This window comes from Labrus mixtus, chromosome 16 (genome assembly GCF_963584025.1).
Source record: "Labrus mixtus chromosome 16, fLabMix1.1, whole genome shotgun sequence".
NCBI classification, from domain to species: domain Eukaryota; kingdom Metazoa; phylum Chordata; class Actinopteri; order Labriformes; family Labridae; genus Labrus; species Labrus mixtus.
The window spans coordinates 20,708,142-20,725,889 of NC_083627.1; the positions used below are offsets into that span (position 1 = coordinate 20,708,142).

Consider the following 17,748-nt stretch of genomic DNA (forward strand, 5'->3'; position numbering starts at 1 on the left):
AATCAAAAGTACAAGCAGTTTAGTAGCATGACTAATAAGAAATTAAGCGAAGCAGTCTCCGTCTCTCTTTGTTCCAGCAGTGTGCAATTGGTCGTAAAAAAGCTCCTTTTAAGTTCTTTAACCTGATCTTATTTTTAAAGCTAAATCATAAAAAAATATTCCCATGTTTGGAAATTTGGCACAATTCAGAGCCTAATGATTGCATTACTTTGTTAAAAGAATGTTGTATGCACTAAATAAAAATGACAATAAGATACACATGTTTTTACAATAGTACATTTGCAGTGAGCATGAGAAACAACAGAGAGCAGTCATAAAGAAATAGGACAACCATAAAGAACAGTAATGCTGGATTGTTACATTTAACCAGATAGTTAGTCTTTTAGTGGATCATTTAAAACAATAACATGCCAATAGAGGATTCTTCCTCAGACTGTTAAAACTCCAAGTTTTAGATATAACTAATTTAACATAGTCATTTGTTTCATGACTTTAAGAGCACATGAAGTACAATCCACTTCCAGAAATTAGATCATTAAAAAAACACTTTCTCTGGCATCATATAAAAGTCTTTCTAAATATTCCTTCCTGTGTAAACTAGGTTTGACTACTGCTAATGTAGCACATTTGGCAATTCTGCACGTCTTTCTTGACCTTTCCTTCGCTGCCAAGTCATCACAAACACATATAGTGAACAGTTCCCAGCCTCGACACTGAGTCACACACAAACTTGGAGCAACACACATGCCTCTACACAGTGCACACAGCAAACATCAACAGGGTGCACAATTCATTAAAAAAAACGAAAATGCAAAGGGCTGATTTATTTTTTATTTTTTTTAAATCAGTGCAAAGGATTTTCCAGATGGCCTCCTAAACAGGGTGTTCTCATGCTTATGTTCCCATGCCAAATTGCTGGCCTGCATATCACGTCACACATCCAACAAATATTTCATTAGGAACCAAATAAAAGCACAACAGCATTAGTGTTCTTTATTATCTACTTTATGGTTTTAACATTTCTCAGGAAGAAGACTCCCTTTATATGTACACAAAGACGTCTCACACATCGGGAACAGAACAACAACATGAGTTTAGTAAAGCATACAATCCTCACTCATTCAGTGCATATTCACACTATAATTATTATCAGTCAATAATTTTTTTTTTTTTTTTTTTATTTAGGAAAAGCATTCTTCACACATTAGTAATTACACATAATAGCAAAATAATTGCAAGACTCCTCCCTCAAACTTTCAAACATTGGAGCACTTTATTTGCAGAAAGAGGTGGGTACGATGCTTGCAGTATATTTAACAATTTAGCTCTTCCAAAGATTTTTTCATATTCAAGTAACATGACAATCAGTCAATCATTTTATCTGAGAGATAGTTGTTATTGATAATAAGTCTATTATCTTGTGTTATTTTTGTTGCAGTCTCTCTCTTTCTGCCTCACTTTCTATTTGACTATCAAGCCAGATCGTGGAAGATGGCTGTCCACCAATGAAATACAAACTAATCAAACTGCTGGTTTACATCTTGGTCGTAGAGCTTTATAGTACTATGGCAGAAGCCATTAACCAGAGCTCCAGCCCCAGAGAGTGGTGGGTTGATGTGTTACAGCTTACACAAAACATTAGACAATTTTTAAATCTTAACCTATTTACAAATATTGAAGACCACAGAAATAAGGACAGTTTCCACCAATGTTTAATATTATAATCTTCCAAAGGCACCCACTAGATGACTCAGCCAGACCAGGAGACTAGACAACTGCACTACAGGTACTAAGATCTCACAACTTTAGAAGAAAGTTTTGCCACTGGTACCAAGTGCTTGCTCATGATGGGTAGCTGTTGGGTCTCTGTTAATAAAAAAATCAATATTGTCTAGACTTGCTCTAAACTTTTGTTGTGATGCAGGGCAGAAAAATAAAAAGAGAGTATAAGTGATTGTTTTAAAAGAAAATTTACCTGCACTACAAATCTTGAGAGTCACCTCTTTCTGGAGACAAAGATACTGAACACACGTCAACCAAAACACTGATCGGTGTTTAAATGCCATTCTGTGAGAGTAAAGGTCAACTGGGTAGGATGTTGAAGTCAGGCAGGACTGGAGTCATGATTGGTGACTCTGCTGAGTCCAATGAGCCCCTTAGGTCATCTGTGTCGTGGGGGGATTAGGAGCTCGCTGTGATCCCATCAAAGCAATGTGTCACCAGCACTGTGTCTTACCACAGAGCCGAACACTCCAGCAAGCACTGATCCCCTTAACTGACTCTCAGCGGGCCCAGAAACTAAGGCGAGCTGACAGCAGGGCTATTTTTGTGACGAAATCGCCCCTGTTTGGACAGGGCCACAGATAGAGGTGGCCCATACCATTTCTCTCTATTAGAGAGAAAGAGGAACACAGTGAGGAACCCGGTTTGCCACTTTACAGAAGAGAGCAACCTCTGGAAGAGACAGTTCCCTGAAACCAATGAGGGATAAATGAGTTGTGACAGCGGCTAATAAGGTCCCTTTGATCTGCAAGTGTGTCTCAGAGTGTGTGTGTGTGTGTATGTAGCGCTAATGTTTCATTCGTGTTTAAACTAAGAGTCTGCTTTAAACAAAATGTAACAAATGAGAGATAAATAGACCAACTCAGAGAGGCTGTGTCTTGATACACATTTGACATGCTTGATCATCCTCTCTTCTTTTATTTGACAGATTAAAGAGCCACTGGTCTAAAATAGCAGCAAGAACACGAATAATATTTCTACAAATAACTAAAGCTGGCCATAAAACACACCACACATCAATCCAATCGCACCGCTTAGCATTACTAACTGCCCATTGCTGTTACTTAACAAAATGTAGCAGCAATAATAATATTCGAGGTCCACATTTGCCGAAAGCTGAAGTGTGCAGTATGCATCCATCCAGTGATCACAAATGGAGCTAAGGATTTATTTTGTGCAATACTTTTTGCACCTTCTCACTAATTATAATCTGTTCCTAATACACGAGATCATGGACTAATACCTGATCTTGGTCACCAAACTAGGCGCTAACCCAATTACTTCCTGCTCTGGACTCTCCAGAGACTGTATCATTTACCTCACCACACCTGATAGGAATGCTGTGTGAAGAGTGAGAAAGGCCCAAGTTCTACGATGTCATTAAGTTGATCTACTATCAAACAGCTTTTGCACATTGGGTGACTATGTAAATGTTATAACACCTTGACTTTTGGCAATTTATTTTAGAGTAGTGCTTGACAAGAGCTTTGAATAATTAGCACTCTGCAGAAGTAGAACCATGTGTTAAAATGTGTTCAAAAATAGGATTAAGCTTTGTGCATATCTATATTGGTCATCTTTTGACCAACTGGCAGCAGTTAAGCAGTATTTGATTTCAGTAAACAGAAATGTGAAGACATCACAGCTACAATTACAGCTACTACTTCTGGACATTTACTGTAAAAAGCAAGTATTTTTTTTTTCATTGTTTAGTTTTAAGTTTTTAACTAACATTCTGGACATGCCACACACACAAAGACAGGCAATCATTTAGTTAATGCATGTTTAAATTGTCACAGTGAAGGCTGGTGCCAGTTACCATCCAAATAGTCGTCAGGCAAAGAGCTCATTTTAATCTGCAGTTCAATGAAGCTATGAGAAAAAGCTCATCCTGTCCATTATGGGAGCCCCTGGGGATGAAGCAATAAGTCTTATCTCTTTGATGATCCAGTATGCAGTTTTTAGGATAAAGAATAATCTAAAGGATAATCTCTTTCTACTGTCTATTAACTGTCTACTATACTTCTCACAGTAAGATGTATATGTTTCATGTGCATATGCTGTTTCAGGTAAACAGTAATATTGATTTAGCTGTGCTTTAGGGATTGTGCAGATGCTCTGTGCAGACTCCTGGGTTGCTCCCTCCACGACCCATCGGCCCACCTTCACTACCCCTTCATATCCGGCGGATGGGTGAGGGATCGATGGCATGCCGGGATGCTATTAGAGCTGAGGCAGCCAGGCAGCCACAACTTCAAAAGCAAAGTGTGGGAGGAGAAATAACACAAGGTAATTATCCGGGCCCCGCTAGCTCGCACAGAGGTAATCTGTGGAGCGGAGGACGAGGGGGGGCTGTGGAGGTGGTGTTCAGGATGTCTGTCCGTATTTACCTCAACTCAATGCACTCTGCTCACTCCAGCAAAGCTAACAGAGGAGACAAAACTTCACCTATAACACAACTTTGTACAGTATATACTATTATCTACCATTTTTAACTGCTGCTGTCAATTATGAGAGTTTACAGACAACACACCTGATGCTGATCAAAAAAAAGTAATCAGAGTGAATCACATCTCAACCTGTCACACTGTTACTGTAGCCAAATTGCCTAGCAAGGAAAGCAGCCATCTGCTATTCCAGTAATCCAAAAAGTCATGACGAGGGAGAATCCATTAGGTGAAAACTCAAAAGAGCATCTGGAGGACAAGTCATCCCAAAGTCACCAAAAAGTTCCACTTACAGGACTGCTGGCTGACGCAAGTTGATTCTATTGGTTAACAAACATGAAATTCAATCAAATACCGAGTGTTGGAGCTATTTAATTGGGGATAGAATTAGTTTTTGTATTTAGTTTACTAATATTTGGGTGGTGTTGTTTATTTAATTATTCTACACGTTTTCTTTATTTAGAAAAGATTTTGGGTAACGTTTTCTTTTTTGCTAGTTATTTGTTTAGTAAATTTAGTTTTGTATTAGTATTTTTGTTAGGTATTTGGGTAATACTGTCGGCACCGGAGATTATTTAAGTAAGAGGCAGGTGGAGGACCGGCATGCACCTGGGTGGGCCTATTGTTTTTTACCAGGTCAAGAGAGGCAGCGGGAGCCACGATTTTCTTTGTTCTTTTGTTTGCTTTCCTCAAATAAACCAGCAAAATACCGCAGCTCTTGCATGGACATTGGATTTCTTTTGCCTGTGTACATTACATCCCCATGGTGCATCAGTGGTCATTTGATTATTTTTGATATTCGTTTATTTAGATTTTTTTAGTTGTTTTTTGGACAAATAGCCACTACACGAGGAACATCTGCCAGATTTTAAGTCTCTGATCCCTCGTTTGGAAGTGTACACAAATATTTCATCCAGAATCATTTCATATAATTTGCTTCCTCTCTTCCTGAATGTTCCTCATTTGTGTAATCAGATATAACAGTAATAATGACTGGTACAACTATTCCACTCCGCCCAATCTCCAATGACTCATTTCTAATGGTTAGACAACAAAAATTATCACAGCGAAGAAAAGATTGGTCTTTTACATACATATGAGAGAAAACAGCACAGACATAAACTCACTCACATGAGCTCTTAAAATAGAGAGCAATTATAAAAACTGCCGGATCAGCGAGCTAACTCCTATGTGAAGCTTTAGGCTTTGTGCTTGCTGACTTATTCCTGCTTCCAGTGCAGGTAATGAGTAAAGGGCAGTAGGTTGTTATGACTCCAATTAGTGCAACGCTTCAAATCACTGCTGTAGCTCATCATCTGTGGTGGTCTGCTGATGCTTTGAGATCTCAACAAAACTAATTGCACCATAATGAGCACAAGCCAAGGCTATTGCACTGAAGGATGCTACCAAAAATAATCCCCTGGGGTCGTTTAAAGGTCATGTACAGCGCATCGATTAGTGTCATGGATCGACCCCGAGGTCAGGAGTACAGCGAGGAGACAGGGGTTGTGGTAAAAATGCAGGGTCAGCTTTAAGACCCGCTCAGCCGATGAAAGAAAAACTCCACCTGATCTACTCTATTCTTTAAAAATAACATGGCTTCTTTAAGGCAGAAATGAGCTTTTTCTTTGAACTAGCACTTATAAATGTAGACGTTTAAAGGTGGAAATCTGTTTTCTTTTTTTCTGCAGTAATAGCCCCTCATTCATTTGTTTGCCCTTCTTTTTTTTTCCGTTTGAACTGATGTAGTCTTTAATAGCCATTTGATAGGCAAAACGACAGTGAGTGGAAACATATTTTCTTTTTGGCCCGATACTTGATCCGAGTACTCCCACGTTCTTCTACTTATCGAGATGCTGACAGTTTTGACAGTCTAGTTTTTTTGCCATCACCACAAATGGAGCCTTGGAGAGAAGGCTAGCGCTAACTAGACCCTCTCCTTTTATCATTTTTGGACACAGGGGATCAGATCCATGTTTCCTGTTCCTAATACAACAGTATCACAATACAATGTAATCTATTTAAGGGTTTTATGATATTATAACTGTTTTTCTCTAGATAAAATGTTCAGTTTATGCTTCCTAGAGTCAGTTGAAATCATCAGACAGCACAACCCGGTAGGTGGGCCCAAACAGACTTCTGGCCCTGGCTCTGTCTTCCCTGCTCTCTTTCTAACATCGCTCTACAGACTCCTTTCTGCTTTTTCCTCTTTCTCTTTTCACATATTATTATTATGGGCAGTGAGACCCAGCACGGGGGGGGGGGGGGGCTCTGTGACACCAGAGCTGACTGCGGAGCCTTCCCAAGGTGTCGTGGAACTAATAGATGAAACACCGGTGAAAGGAGGTTCCCACTTGACAACCCGGTGATGTCTAAGGTCTTGCCCATCATTCTACATAGATAAGTCAATCGGGCCCATGTTGCAGGGTAGGTAACATCAGCGTTGTCACCACTGGCTAGCTCCCATAAACAGAGCCTTGATCTGTTGAGTGGTAATTATATTTGTGTTGTGGTAGGTTATTTAACTTACTAGTTTGACATAAGGGCATAATTTGGATGAGAGGTCTTTCACTCAGAGCTTATCTTTTCATTAGGGGACAAGTATCTTCTATCTATTTCAAATTCCTTGAAAACTATGCCCTTAAAGTTGCGGGCAAGACGGTTCCAAGTCGGCAAGACTCAGCTCAACTGAGAAGATTTTTACCATGGGAAAACATGGAATCCAATGGCTGACAGCAAAGAGTCTTTGCTGTCCATTAGAACCAGTGCCAATGATGGAAACCTAGGCTAGTTAGCTTCAAATTTCAGAGAAAAGCTTCCCTCTATAGAAAATTAAATGTGTTTTTGAGGTAGTGGTGATGTACTCCTGTGGCAAAAAATATCACAACAAACACTTTCAAACAAAGATGACAAAACTTTTGGACAAAACGAGCACACCGTGGCATACAGCACAGTTATTGTTTAATCTTGATTTTTTTTTTTTCTTCATGATGTTTTCCAACATTGTAATTGAAATTGAAACTTGATTAGGCCCAGCCCTAACAAAGGGTTAGTGTATTCAAAACAAATGTATTTGCCCCTGGCTATTCAGATTGTAAAGACAGTTTTAAGATTCAGACTAGCACATTTTTTTTCACATTCTTAACCTTTAAGCAAGAGCTGACTCAACTCACTGTGGAACTTCATACAGTGCACCACAGCATCTCTGACCCTGAGCCCACCGATCAGACTGTGCCACCTCATTCCCCATGATGCATCACTGTAAACAACAAGGCAGGACAGGACAGAGGCGAGCGCTCTATAACAAGGCCAAAACACTGGTCCACTTCCACCGTTGACACCTTGATAAATACACTCTCCAGACTAATCAATGACACACTGGGAGCAGGAGCCCGTCTGCCAACCAGTTGGTCAGGCATAGACACAGGAAATCCTACATTTCAGCAGTTGTTGACTCTGCTGTAAGTTAAAAAATTACATGTTGTACAGGCATGTTGTACACCCTCATAGCTTTTATGACAGGGCCTTTGACCTGTTTGTGCATTATTGAATGGTGTCAAACAATTTGGTCCAACAACTGTAAATTAAAATCAATGTTTGATTGTGAGCTTGTTTGAAAACTTGTTTCACAACACGTGCCAGGCACCGCTGTGTACTTGAGATTCTGCAGCAGGGACTAATAACATCATAACAGCTTTCATCGTACACAAGTTTAAAAAAAAAGTGATACTCTTACACATCAGTGCACAATACAAGCAGACATTGAGTGTCAATGTTGGATTTAAAGAGCACAACTCTGAGGTTCAATACAACTTTCAAAGCCAATTGTTGGAACCCATTGTGTGAATGCAACCAGAAAGCCCTGCAGTGTGTGTTTGTGTATGTATGTGTGTGTGTGTGTGTGTGTGTGTGTGTGTGTGTGTGTGTGTGTGTGTGTGTGTGTAAGCTTGTTTCATTGAGCCAATTACATCAGAGAGAGGAAGCGATCTCTTCTCCAGCAGTGAGGAGAGTGTGTATTGAATTTCCTTACAAGATGTCTGAGGTATAGGATTTCAATGAACCGGCTGAAAAGTTCTCCTTTACACTTACAGATAGTTAAACCATGCAACGCAGGTTATACAGGTTTTATTCATCTATGACACTGTAACACTAAAACTATGACATGAATTAGTTTAAGGCAGCCTGTGTGGGTGGTAACATGAAGAATCTAAGGCTACTATACAATTCTAGATCTAGTTTCCACAGGCTGAAAATGCAATGTTATCTTAAAGAGCCCATATTATGCCCTTTTTGGGTTTGTATATTTAATCTATGTAACTACTTTTGTATGTTCACAATAGCTAAAGTTTGAAAAAAGTGTCTGTTTTCATGTACTGCTCCTCTTTGCTCCCTCTACGCTCTGAGTCCGTCAGCTACGCTCTGTTGAGCCCACACTGTTAGACCCCACGTGGGTCAAGTCTGCTCTGATTGGTCTGCCGATCCGCTCTGTCGTTATTGGTCAGTTGCTCAGCACGCTTCTCGGAAATTTCAACATGAGCTGCTGGGCTTGTTACAACGAGCCAATGGGCTTAGATCAGTGATCTCACACTGACAATGACGTCGGACTGACAAATTTTTATCGAGGGGGGCTAGAACCGAGCGTTACATGCAGCTAATGCTACAGCTAACAGGAGGACGTAAGAGAAGCCGCGTTTCCGCGGACTTTGAATTTTTGCACATAGATGTGCCTAAACATGCACAGGACACTTGGAAAACACATTAAAGGGCATATAAAACCTGAAAAAGAAGAATATGGGACCTTTAAGATGAAGCTTAAAAGCTGTTGCACCAATTCAACATAAAAAAAATCAGCAGAGTTGCTGAGGAGTGAGCCATCTTGCATCCTTACTATCTCTGGGCCTATGAGAGTTGCCTATGCATGACATCAACTAGAAGGGGACAGGTAAACAAAACATAACCTAATGGTGGCTGCCGATGCAACAGGCTTTGTCCTTAAACTAAACTGGGAGTATTTTACCATCAATTCTGCAAATGAAAGTGTCAGTGCTTCAGAGTCCCGACCGTAGTCAGAGAGCACAGGGGACATGTATTTGTCTGCTCCAAGGCTGAAGTTGTTGCTAACTTCGGGGCTAACCCCTGTCACTTTAACCCATCAGCAGCACACGAGATATCTGACAATACCAACATACAAAACCTTTCTTTTTGAGGGAATATGTATTAAGGTGGGCATTTTTTAATATAACCTGTGGAAAATAATTCTCCAGATTGAGTAAAAATTTGTTTAAAAAGTCATTTAAATCAGTAAAATGTAAGATATTCTATTAAAATTACATCCCTTGCCAGTCTGCTTTGAAAAAAATGCCATTACTTAAACAATGACATTATTTTACATTTTCAAGAGTGTTGATTTTAATACCAAAGAAAGTCCCTGTTCCTCGCCAAGATGAAGCCCCTAAAGGGTTACGTGTTACTGTTTGCTCAAAAAGGACTCAAAATTGATACAGCAAGCCATGACAAGCATCCCATTCACAGCTGCCAGCAGCATTCAGTCCCGTCGTCAAGCAAATGTTTTGGTATATCTGTGCTGTTTATTCTGCTGCTATCTCCTCTCCTCTCCGCAGCCTATAGAGCCTCTCAGGCTGAGTGACAGAAAGAGGTTCAGGCTCCTGCCAGAGAAGCATGATTGACTCTCCTGAGATGGATGAGAGCCAGTGAGGATTTGACTGTCACTCTTTGGATGTGAAGAGGGCTCCAAGATGGCACAAGGTTAAGAATCAGCGCTCCCATGTGAAGACTGCATTTGCTAATTCATGTCATAATAAGCCCTTCTTCATCTAAATATCATGCTATATGTGCTTTGTAGTATGTGCTTACCGTGGCAGAATAGCAAAAACATGACTTACTTCCTTTAAAACCACTGAAGCCTAAACCAAATGTAGGCTACCTATAGTTTCACTTTATCGTGCAATGACTCTAAAGACTACACCTTCAACTGCTAGCTTACCCACATATCTCTGCACTCATCACTTTTCAGAACACCACAAAACATGTAAACTTCAGTGCAGCTCTACTTTCAGCACTCCAAAAGACAACACAAGGAGTCTCTCTGTGTCAATGTATGGGAAATATCTCCCAGCTGAGCTCAACAGACAGGAACTTATGACTCAGCACAAACATGTAGACACACCCATCACACACAGCCACCCACAGCAGAAGCTGTGGTTGCAACTTTTAGATTCTCTAACTAACCTTTTTGTCGTCTCTCTGGCTTGCTAACTGCCCATCCCTGCTGAGGTTGTCAGCGGAAGGCTTGCTACAGGTATCCATCTGTTGGTCGTCCAGTTCATTCTGCTGATCAGCCTCTGGCGGAGGAGACCCCAAAGGGCAAGGCTCCAGCTCCTGAAGACCACTCTGGACCTCCATCTCCCTCTGCTGTGCCTTGATAAGGAAGAGCAAGATGGAGAAGAATTAATTTACCTGCACACAAAAGAGAAATGACTGTCTGAACATTATCAGAAACTCAAAGAGATACCTAACAGAATGTAATAGAAAGCATTGTTGTTCAGACAGACTTGTCCTACATTTGGGTTACGTGATCAAAGATCACTCTTGAACCATTTTTCACTAGTGAGCAATCTAGTTCTCAAAACCATCCACGTGAATATAAATAAAAGCAGTGTTAATAATAATAATTAAACACAAATGTAAGTAACCTTAACGCCATGAGTTAGATTAAAGATTACATCTAGCCAGAGATGAACAGACGATAAAAGATCATTATGAAAATGTGTGTATATATAGCTTACTATTTACATACAACAAACATCATTTGCATTTTCTTTTGTTTAAAATAAAAATACAGAATACATCCAGGGCTTCAGGCCCTTATAATAAAAACATTTTGTCAAGACCAAGGCAGGTAAAAAATAAACAGATCAAAAATAATCAGAAACAGCTGCTGGATTGTTTCATTGTCTTCAAATATATTGTTATCCAACATGGCAAATGTTCACAAAATCTAACCTTTTCTTATCGAACCCAAAATCTCAATAATAAAATCAAGCAAAAAGATCAAAAGAAATCTGCTGACCAATAATTCCTGAGTCATCAATTATTGAAACAAGAAACTGTGGGAAAGCAATATGCATTTCTTTTAATAAAAGAGGCTCCCTTTCCTCAGGCCTATAAGGGAGTGTAAGCACATGATAGACTACAATATAATGTATTTCAAAAGTACTGATATATTCACACAGATATTTTCAAAGGCCATACTAGTAAAAGCAAAGGTGTGATAAATAAGTTGAGCCAGATTCAGGGTTCTGGTATGTTGCATGCTAGTTCACAGTCATGGGTGACTGGGACTCTTCACGGAACTGCTCCATCATTAACAAAATTTGATTCAACTGTGCCATTTCTTTCATGCATGACAAGTCAAAATGTCAGCTGTGAAATCTGCGGTTACCAATACATAGTCTTTATATCTTAACCCAGAATCTGTTAGAACTGACTGAACATGTTAGGTATGATTAAAATCAACATCTTGTTTATTTTCTAACAATAAGATACACTAGTGAAGCCCTAATTCTCAAGCAGGGTTACTGTTGAGTAACCCAGGGGTCTGGCTGGGTGTTGAGAAAAACCTATTCAAGAGTTTAAAAGTAAAAACTGATTAAATGAGAAAGGGGAAACCAATGAACATGGACATTTAGAGTAGGATTAAAAATGATTCCCTTAGTAGCGATTATGACTTTTATTGCACATAGCAAGTGCATGAAAGAGAGACCACCTTGTCCAAATGACAGGTAAATAACTTTCCATCTGGAATCATCCATGGATGCTGTTTAGCACCAAGTGATTGCTTCATTTTGAATTCTGAGGCCATCAATAAGTTACGAGGTCAGTTAGCTGTTCTCTCAACTGAGATGAGCTGTCCCCTGTGGCAGTTCTAGACCACTTTTACTGAGGGGGCCAAACTGGGGCCAGTTGTTTTGTCAGAGGGGAACATTAAACGATGATGAAGATGATCGTTTTAAAAAATCTATATTATGCCAAATAATAGCACACATCATTAAATACCACAACATAAAATACCATGATTTATATTTGTTTCAGTAACAGTACTTAATACTAGATTGTGACTCAAATACTGTGTATGTGTTATGAGGCCGGCTCTTCCTTTTGGAGGGGTGGCCACAGCGGGGACCAAGCTCAGTGTCACAGGGGCACTGGCCCCTGTTGGCCCCTGCCTAGAACCACCCATGGCTGTCCCATAAATATATGTCCTGAATGACCTTTTAGTAGACTTGGCCAGAACTTGATATCATAGGTAAACACACCTGTTAGCCCGAGTTAATTAACCCCCCCCAGTGACTTAGGCCTATGGTGTTGGTTCGCGGTCCATTAGATATTAGCAATTAATTTATTAATTTAGCATAATGCTGAAGCTACTTTTTTAGACTAATACAGGCTGACTCCAACTTATTTTAAGAGTCATATATCAAAAACATATAAGAATATTTACTATGGCTAGTTACCTAGCTGGTAATTCTGTGACGAATATAGCTACACGTTCAGAAGTTGACTCCTTCCTGAGCTGCTGATGACCCACCGCCTGCTCTGAACGAAACCACGCTGCACACACACCGGTCGTTGGACGTTTTTAACCTTAACACAGGTAATAACAACTCGTTTCAACAAATGTCATCCCGGTCAGGATTCGAGCAATTTCGCTAGCGGGGCTTTTTATCAAATTGTCCGTGTTATTACGGTACCTGAACAGCGTGGTGGCTCACCAATACAAAACAAGAGTGAGGAAATACCTCTATGACTTCTCGGGCTCCTCGCTATGTCAGAAGCATATCAAGAGGAAGATGCGGTAGTGCAACTTGCTTTACATCTCTGTGGTTGAGAGTCTGGGGCAGAACAACAGGCAGCCGGTTCATTTAGTTGTATGAGAAGTTATTCCGTCAAAAGCCGGTGGAGAGGATCAAAGACACTTCATTCACTGCCGATGAGAAGACATGAAGGGTGCCGCCGCTGCTGCTGCTGTCACCAAACAAACCCTCCTCCCGGTTACACCGAGCCCATGTCAAAAGTGGTGCCTTCAGGTGCACCTGGAAATATCGGGTTACCAAGTGGCAAGAAGTTCTTAATCAATTGCAACTGTTTTTTTGTTGTTGTTGTTTTTTTTACCTTCACTTCCGCTCAGCCTGTCTCTGCACTGAGGAACATTTACAATTTGTCATTGTCTTGAAATTCACCATGAACAAAGTTTAATAAGTTGGACGAACCTTATGTGTCTCGCTGACACCTCTACTTTGAATAACAAAATCCATTAAATGTGTATTTGGCGGGGAAATGCCTGTATTCTACAGCTGTAACAAATGCAAAACAAAATGGACAGAATTGCAATGTATATTACACTATAACACAATGTTACAGTTTTAAGTAAGTTCATTGTGAAAGTGAAACATTGCACATCTATCAAGTAGAGTGCTAAATGACCTATCTTTAGTTTGTTTTCCCCCACAGCTAGTGAAAGCAGCCAAAGCTCCACTACCATGGGAGGAGCCAACCTGTCCTGTTTGAGGTGAGGTTAACCCAGGCCAGCTGTAGATGAACAGGCAGTGTTAGAGTGAAGAGGTTAAAATGTAACCTATGGTGTTAATATTGTTTGAAATAAATCACTAAATAGACTTTGTGCAGTGGCAATATAAGTCCATGCTCATGGAAAATCATTTTCCATAATTTAACTTTTGAAGTTAATTATAATAGTGTGACTTATGTGGGTGTCCTTTTACCATGATAATCACACAGGAAGGCCTATATCACATATTATGAACATATCAGTTTGTTTCAGCAGTTATATTAGTATTTGAAATAGCCTTATATTCCCCTTTGATTCATCTTATCCCTTGGGGGAATTCCAACCCCAGAGGTTTGAAAACAATTGAGAAAGAATTACTCTCCATAACTCCAGTAAACCTCAAAAATGGCCACAAGGTGGCAATATAAACTAAAGAAACACTGAGCGTAAACTGAAGCATGTTTCATATTCTCTGGTTTGGATATGTAAAGAAATTGTAATTCCCACAAAAACAAACCTTTTCAAGATTTTTTTTTATCTTGGGTCATGTCGCTGTTCTGTGGTCCTATTTTTTCATAAAGTATGAGTATTGGAAATACATTTTTTATAGGTTTATATTAAAACATTTTATGCTCTTTGGATTAATGTTATTGTTAAGAATATTGATTAATTGGATTATTGTGTACAGTGTTTACCCCAATGAAGGATCATTCCAATCTGCTGGGCTGAGCCATAACATGAGGAGAAATCATATGGGTGGTGGTCTATCGTGCCATCTTTATTGCTTTCCTTTCTGCCTCAACTTAGAGACCATATTCGATAATCATCTCATCCAAGCAGAATGAAAGAATTCCCCCAATCGAACAACTGCTCTGACAGGCGGATCGTCGTCTGTTATGGCCGAGCTGCCCCTGCCAGAGCGGGCAGACAGGCAGGTGGAGGAGCAGGAGACTGGGCCCTGTACTCTCAGGCCTCTCTGCATATACAGTCTATGATCCAGACAGGCATGTGTCCTCTGTGGGAGCCAGCAGGGACACACAGTCAGGCATGTCAGTGGCCCCAGCCGGCACCAGCAGATGTTTTTCTGGGTATTGTTGTTCCGCTTCTCCGATAATTGTTTTCCTTCAGGGCCAGCCTGTGGGACAAGGTGCCAGGTTGTGTTGTGGGAAGGAGTAATGGAGGGATGGCGAGACAGGGTATATGATCAATCGGCTACGTTGTTGGAAGCTGTTCCACGCATACTGTCCATCTTTTTCCTTGTGCTCCATTTGGCTTCAAATACAACAATACAAATGGAGACACTTGGATTTTATGGTCATAGGGGAAAAAAAGGCTTGCGTAAAATGTGGTTGTGAACTGTCATTCAAAAGCTGTAAGGGTATTTAATGACCAGTCTGTGGTATACACAAGCATTAAATATTAGACCCCATTTAATATTAAACTATTCATCCACCCACTCTGCTGAAACCTTAAGATGATTTACCTGCTGAGATCAAGAATTTATGATCGAGTAATATCATAAATATCTGCTTATCATTTTTATTATTTCTATATGATTATTGGTTTATACATCATATGGTTAATACACTTGCTCCTGTCTGACTGTTTTTGCATCTTGGTATTATGAAGTCAGTTTACCCTCACAGACACTTAGCGGTTTGTTAGAAAACAGCTTATACACTCCAACTGTGTAAGACTCTTGAGTGTCATCCTGTGATTCCATGTCGAAATTGCCCTCTTAATTAGCACAGTGAACCACAGAAACCCTTGTTGTAAGGTCAAATGTTCTGCAGTTCTTCTTAAGAGCAGAGACAGAGAAGAGCCACTAGGGGGCACTTTGAGACTTTTGATAGAAAGCACACAGAGCCTCTTACTGAAGAAGTAAACTGCTGCTAAAGTTTAAAGTTACTGCTTTGAACATTTTGTACACTTCAAATGTAATGTTATTTTTGCAGGGATTTTCTTCCCTTTTCCCTCTTACAGTTCTTCATTGTAACCAATTGGTGCAGTTACTGCTTTTACAGGTTTTTATTGTAGGGTTTCATGGCTAATTTTAGAGAGTTTCCGGCTACTACACCACTTAATTATTTAAACTGTGTCTTTTCAAGATGTTCTGAGACCTTTCCCTGGAAGATGCACAAGTTTAAGAGTGGGGGTCTCAAGATCAGCAGAAGCTGCTCTCATCCGTCATCTCTGCAGGGGACACTCCAGGGAAACTGAAGCCGTCACTAAAAGCAAGTGCCATGATGTTCAGCTTTTTACAGACTGACGCAAGATGTAAGTAATTTTGTTCCAACCGTGTTTTCATTTTTTTTTTTTAAATATATATATTTATATAAATATATAATTGTAGGTGTTAAGAGCGTTGTTAAGAGCATGTGGGGAAGGCAGACAGAAAAAGCTGCAGCCATGGAATCTGCTGTTCACACGCAGAGCATTGGATGAAGACTGTATTTCATAATATGCCTTCACTGCCAATAGATGCAAGTGAAAATAGAACCAATGTCACATCTGCCTCCTCACTATTTTTGCGCCGTGCAGCATCAATTTGTCTCCTCCTATAGTGAACATCATCCATGTCATACAGCGGGTTTTGGACCCTGTTGCTCTGTGTGTCTGTTTGTTTGGTGTGTTTTGAGCTGCCTTAGGCCCTGTGGCTTCACTGGGTCACACGGCAGCCTTGTGAAGTTGTGGCGGTTACCAGCATGTCTGACTGTACAAGACGAGGCTCAACAGTCCAGCCTGATTACAGAGTAGCACCTTTGGCCCGATATTTCTCACACCCGGGATGAAGGAGTGACGGCATCTGTGGGATAAACCTGTTTTGGAAGAGATTGATTTAGTGGGTAGCATACCTGAGCAGACAGGAAATAGGATGCAGCAGGGAAAGTCAGAACAGCATTTTGATTTAGAAATTATTCATTAAATGTCAAGTTTTCACTGGCTCAAGATTCAACTTCCTTCCTTGACCTACAAATATTATTCACTTTATTTATTGAGGTCTACATTTTATTCATTGTGTTTGTTTGTGCACATGCATGCTCACTCCTCTCCACTGAATCATACCTGTCAAAATCATATCGTCCATGACTCAAACCCCACCCACTGTCGGCTTGATTGACAGCTCAGGCAAAGTTCAAACACCACGCTCCAGATCATCACCAAAATACAGCTGCTGCCGCATGAGAGAATAAACACCTCTGAGTCACAGAACAGGACCTCGAAAAATATTAGTCACACATTCATTTTTTTAGTCATTGTTTACTGGTCAATGGAAAACTCAGAAAGAAGAAGATAGCTCTTTCAGAGTCTGGATATCTGTGTCCACTGAGGAAAATGAATAAAACAGCCTAAAGGTAATAAAAATATTAGAAATGACATATGCAAAGAGGAAAAAGTATTTTTAATTCTTCTTTTATTTTAATAGTAATTATGGGGATTACTTTAAATAAAACTATCTTTTCCCGTTCTCTTTTCACATTTGCATCGTTCATTTTCAGAACAAAAGCCCGATGTGTTCCAAGAGTAGTGCTGTTTCTAAAACTAGAAGAGGACAAAAGAACTGCGCCTGCTGATATACCATGTGTCAACTGCCCTGTTTCTTTGTGTGTGCATGTGTGTGTGCATGCATGCACTGCGTGTGTGTGTGTGTGTGTGTGTGTGTGTGTGTGTGTGTGTGTGTGTGTGTGTGTGTGTGTGTGTGTGTGTGTGTGTGTGTGTGTGTGTGTGTGTGTGTGTGTGTGTGTGTGTGTGTGTGTGTGTGTGTGTGTGTGTGTGTCTGTGTCTGTGTCTGTGGGTGCCGATGAGCAAGCACATGCATACATTTGTGTCAGCCACAGTGTGCATAGAGGTGGCAATTTTCTTCTTTCTTTTCTTCATTTCATTCACGGGTGTGAACTGTAAAAAGAATTACAGTCCAATTAGGTTTAGAAA

At 40.2% G+C, this 17,748-nt stretch overlaps 1 protein-coding gene and 1 long non-coding RNA gene across 3 annotated transcripts in view; one reads left to right on the plus strand and one right to left on the minus strand.

Annotated features, from left to right (window-relative positions):
• rbms3 (RNA binding motif, single stranded interacting protein) overlaps positions 1-13,317 on the minus strand; it is a 285,229-nt gene extending 271,912 nt beyond the window's left edge. For both annotated transcript variants that reach the window (XM_061058800.1, XM_061058799.1), the window contains exons 1-2: positions 13,049-13,317; positions 10,479-10,667 (exon numbers count right to left, since the gene is read on the minus strand). In XM_061058800.1, coding sequence (XP_060914783.1) covers positions 10,479-10,652 — 174 coding nt within the window. In that variant the 5' untranslated portion in view covers positions 10,653-10,667; positions 13,049-13,317. The remainder of the gene's footprint in view (positions 1-10,478; positions 10,668-13,048) is intronic.
• LOC132990549 (uncharacterized) lies at positions 12,824-16,107 on the plus strand. The gene is made up of 3 exons (XR_009676071.1): positions 12,824-12,903; positions 13,761-13,818; positions 15,924-16,107. It is a non-coding gene; the product is annotated as an uncharacterized LOC132990549 (long non-coding RNA).
• The last annotated feature ends 1,641 nt before the right edge of the window (positions 16,108-17,748 follow it).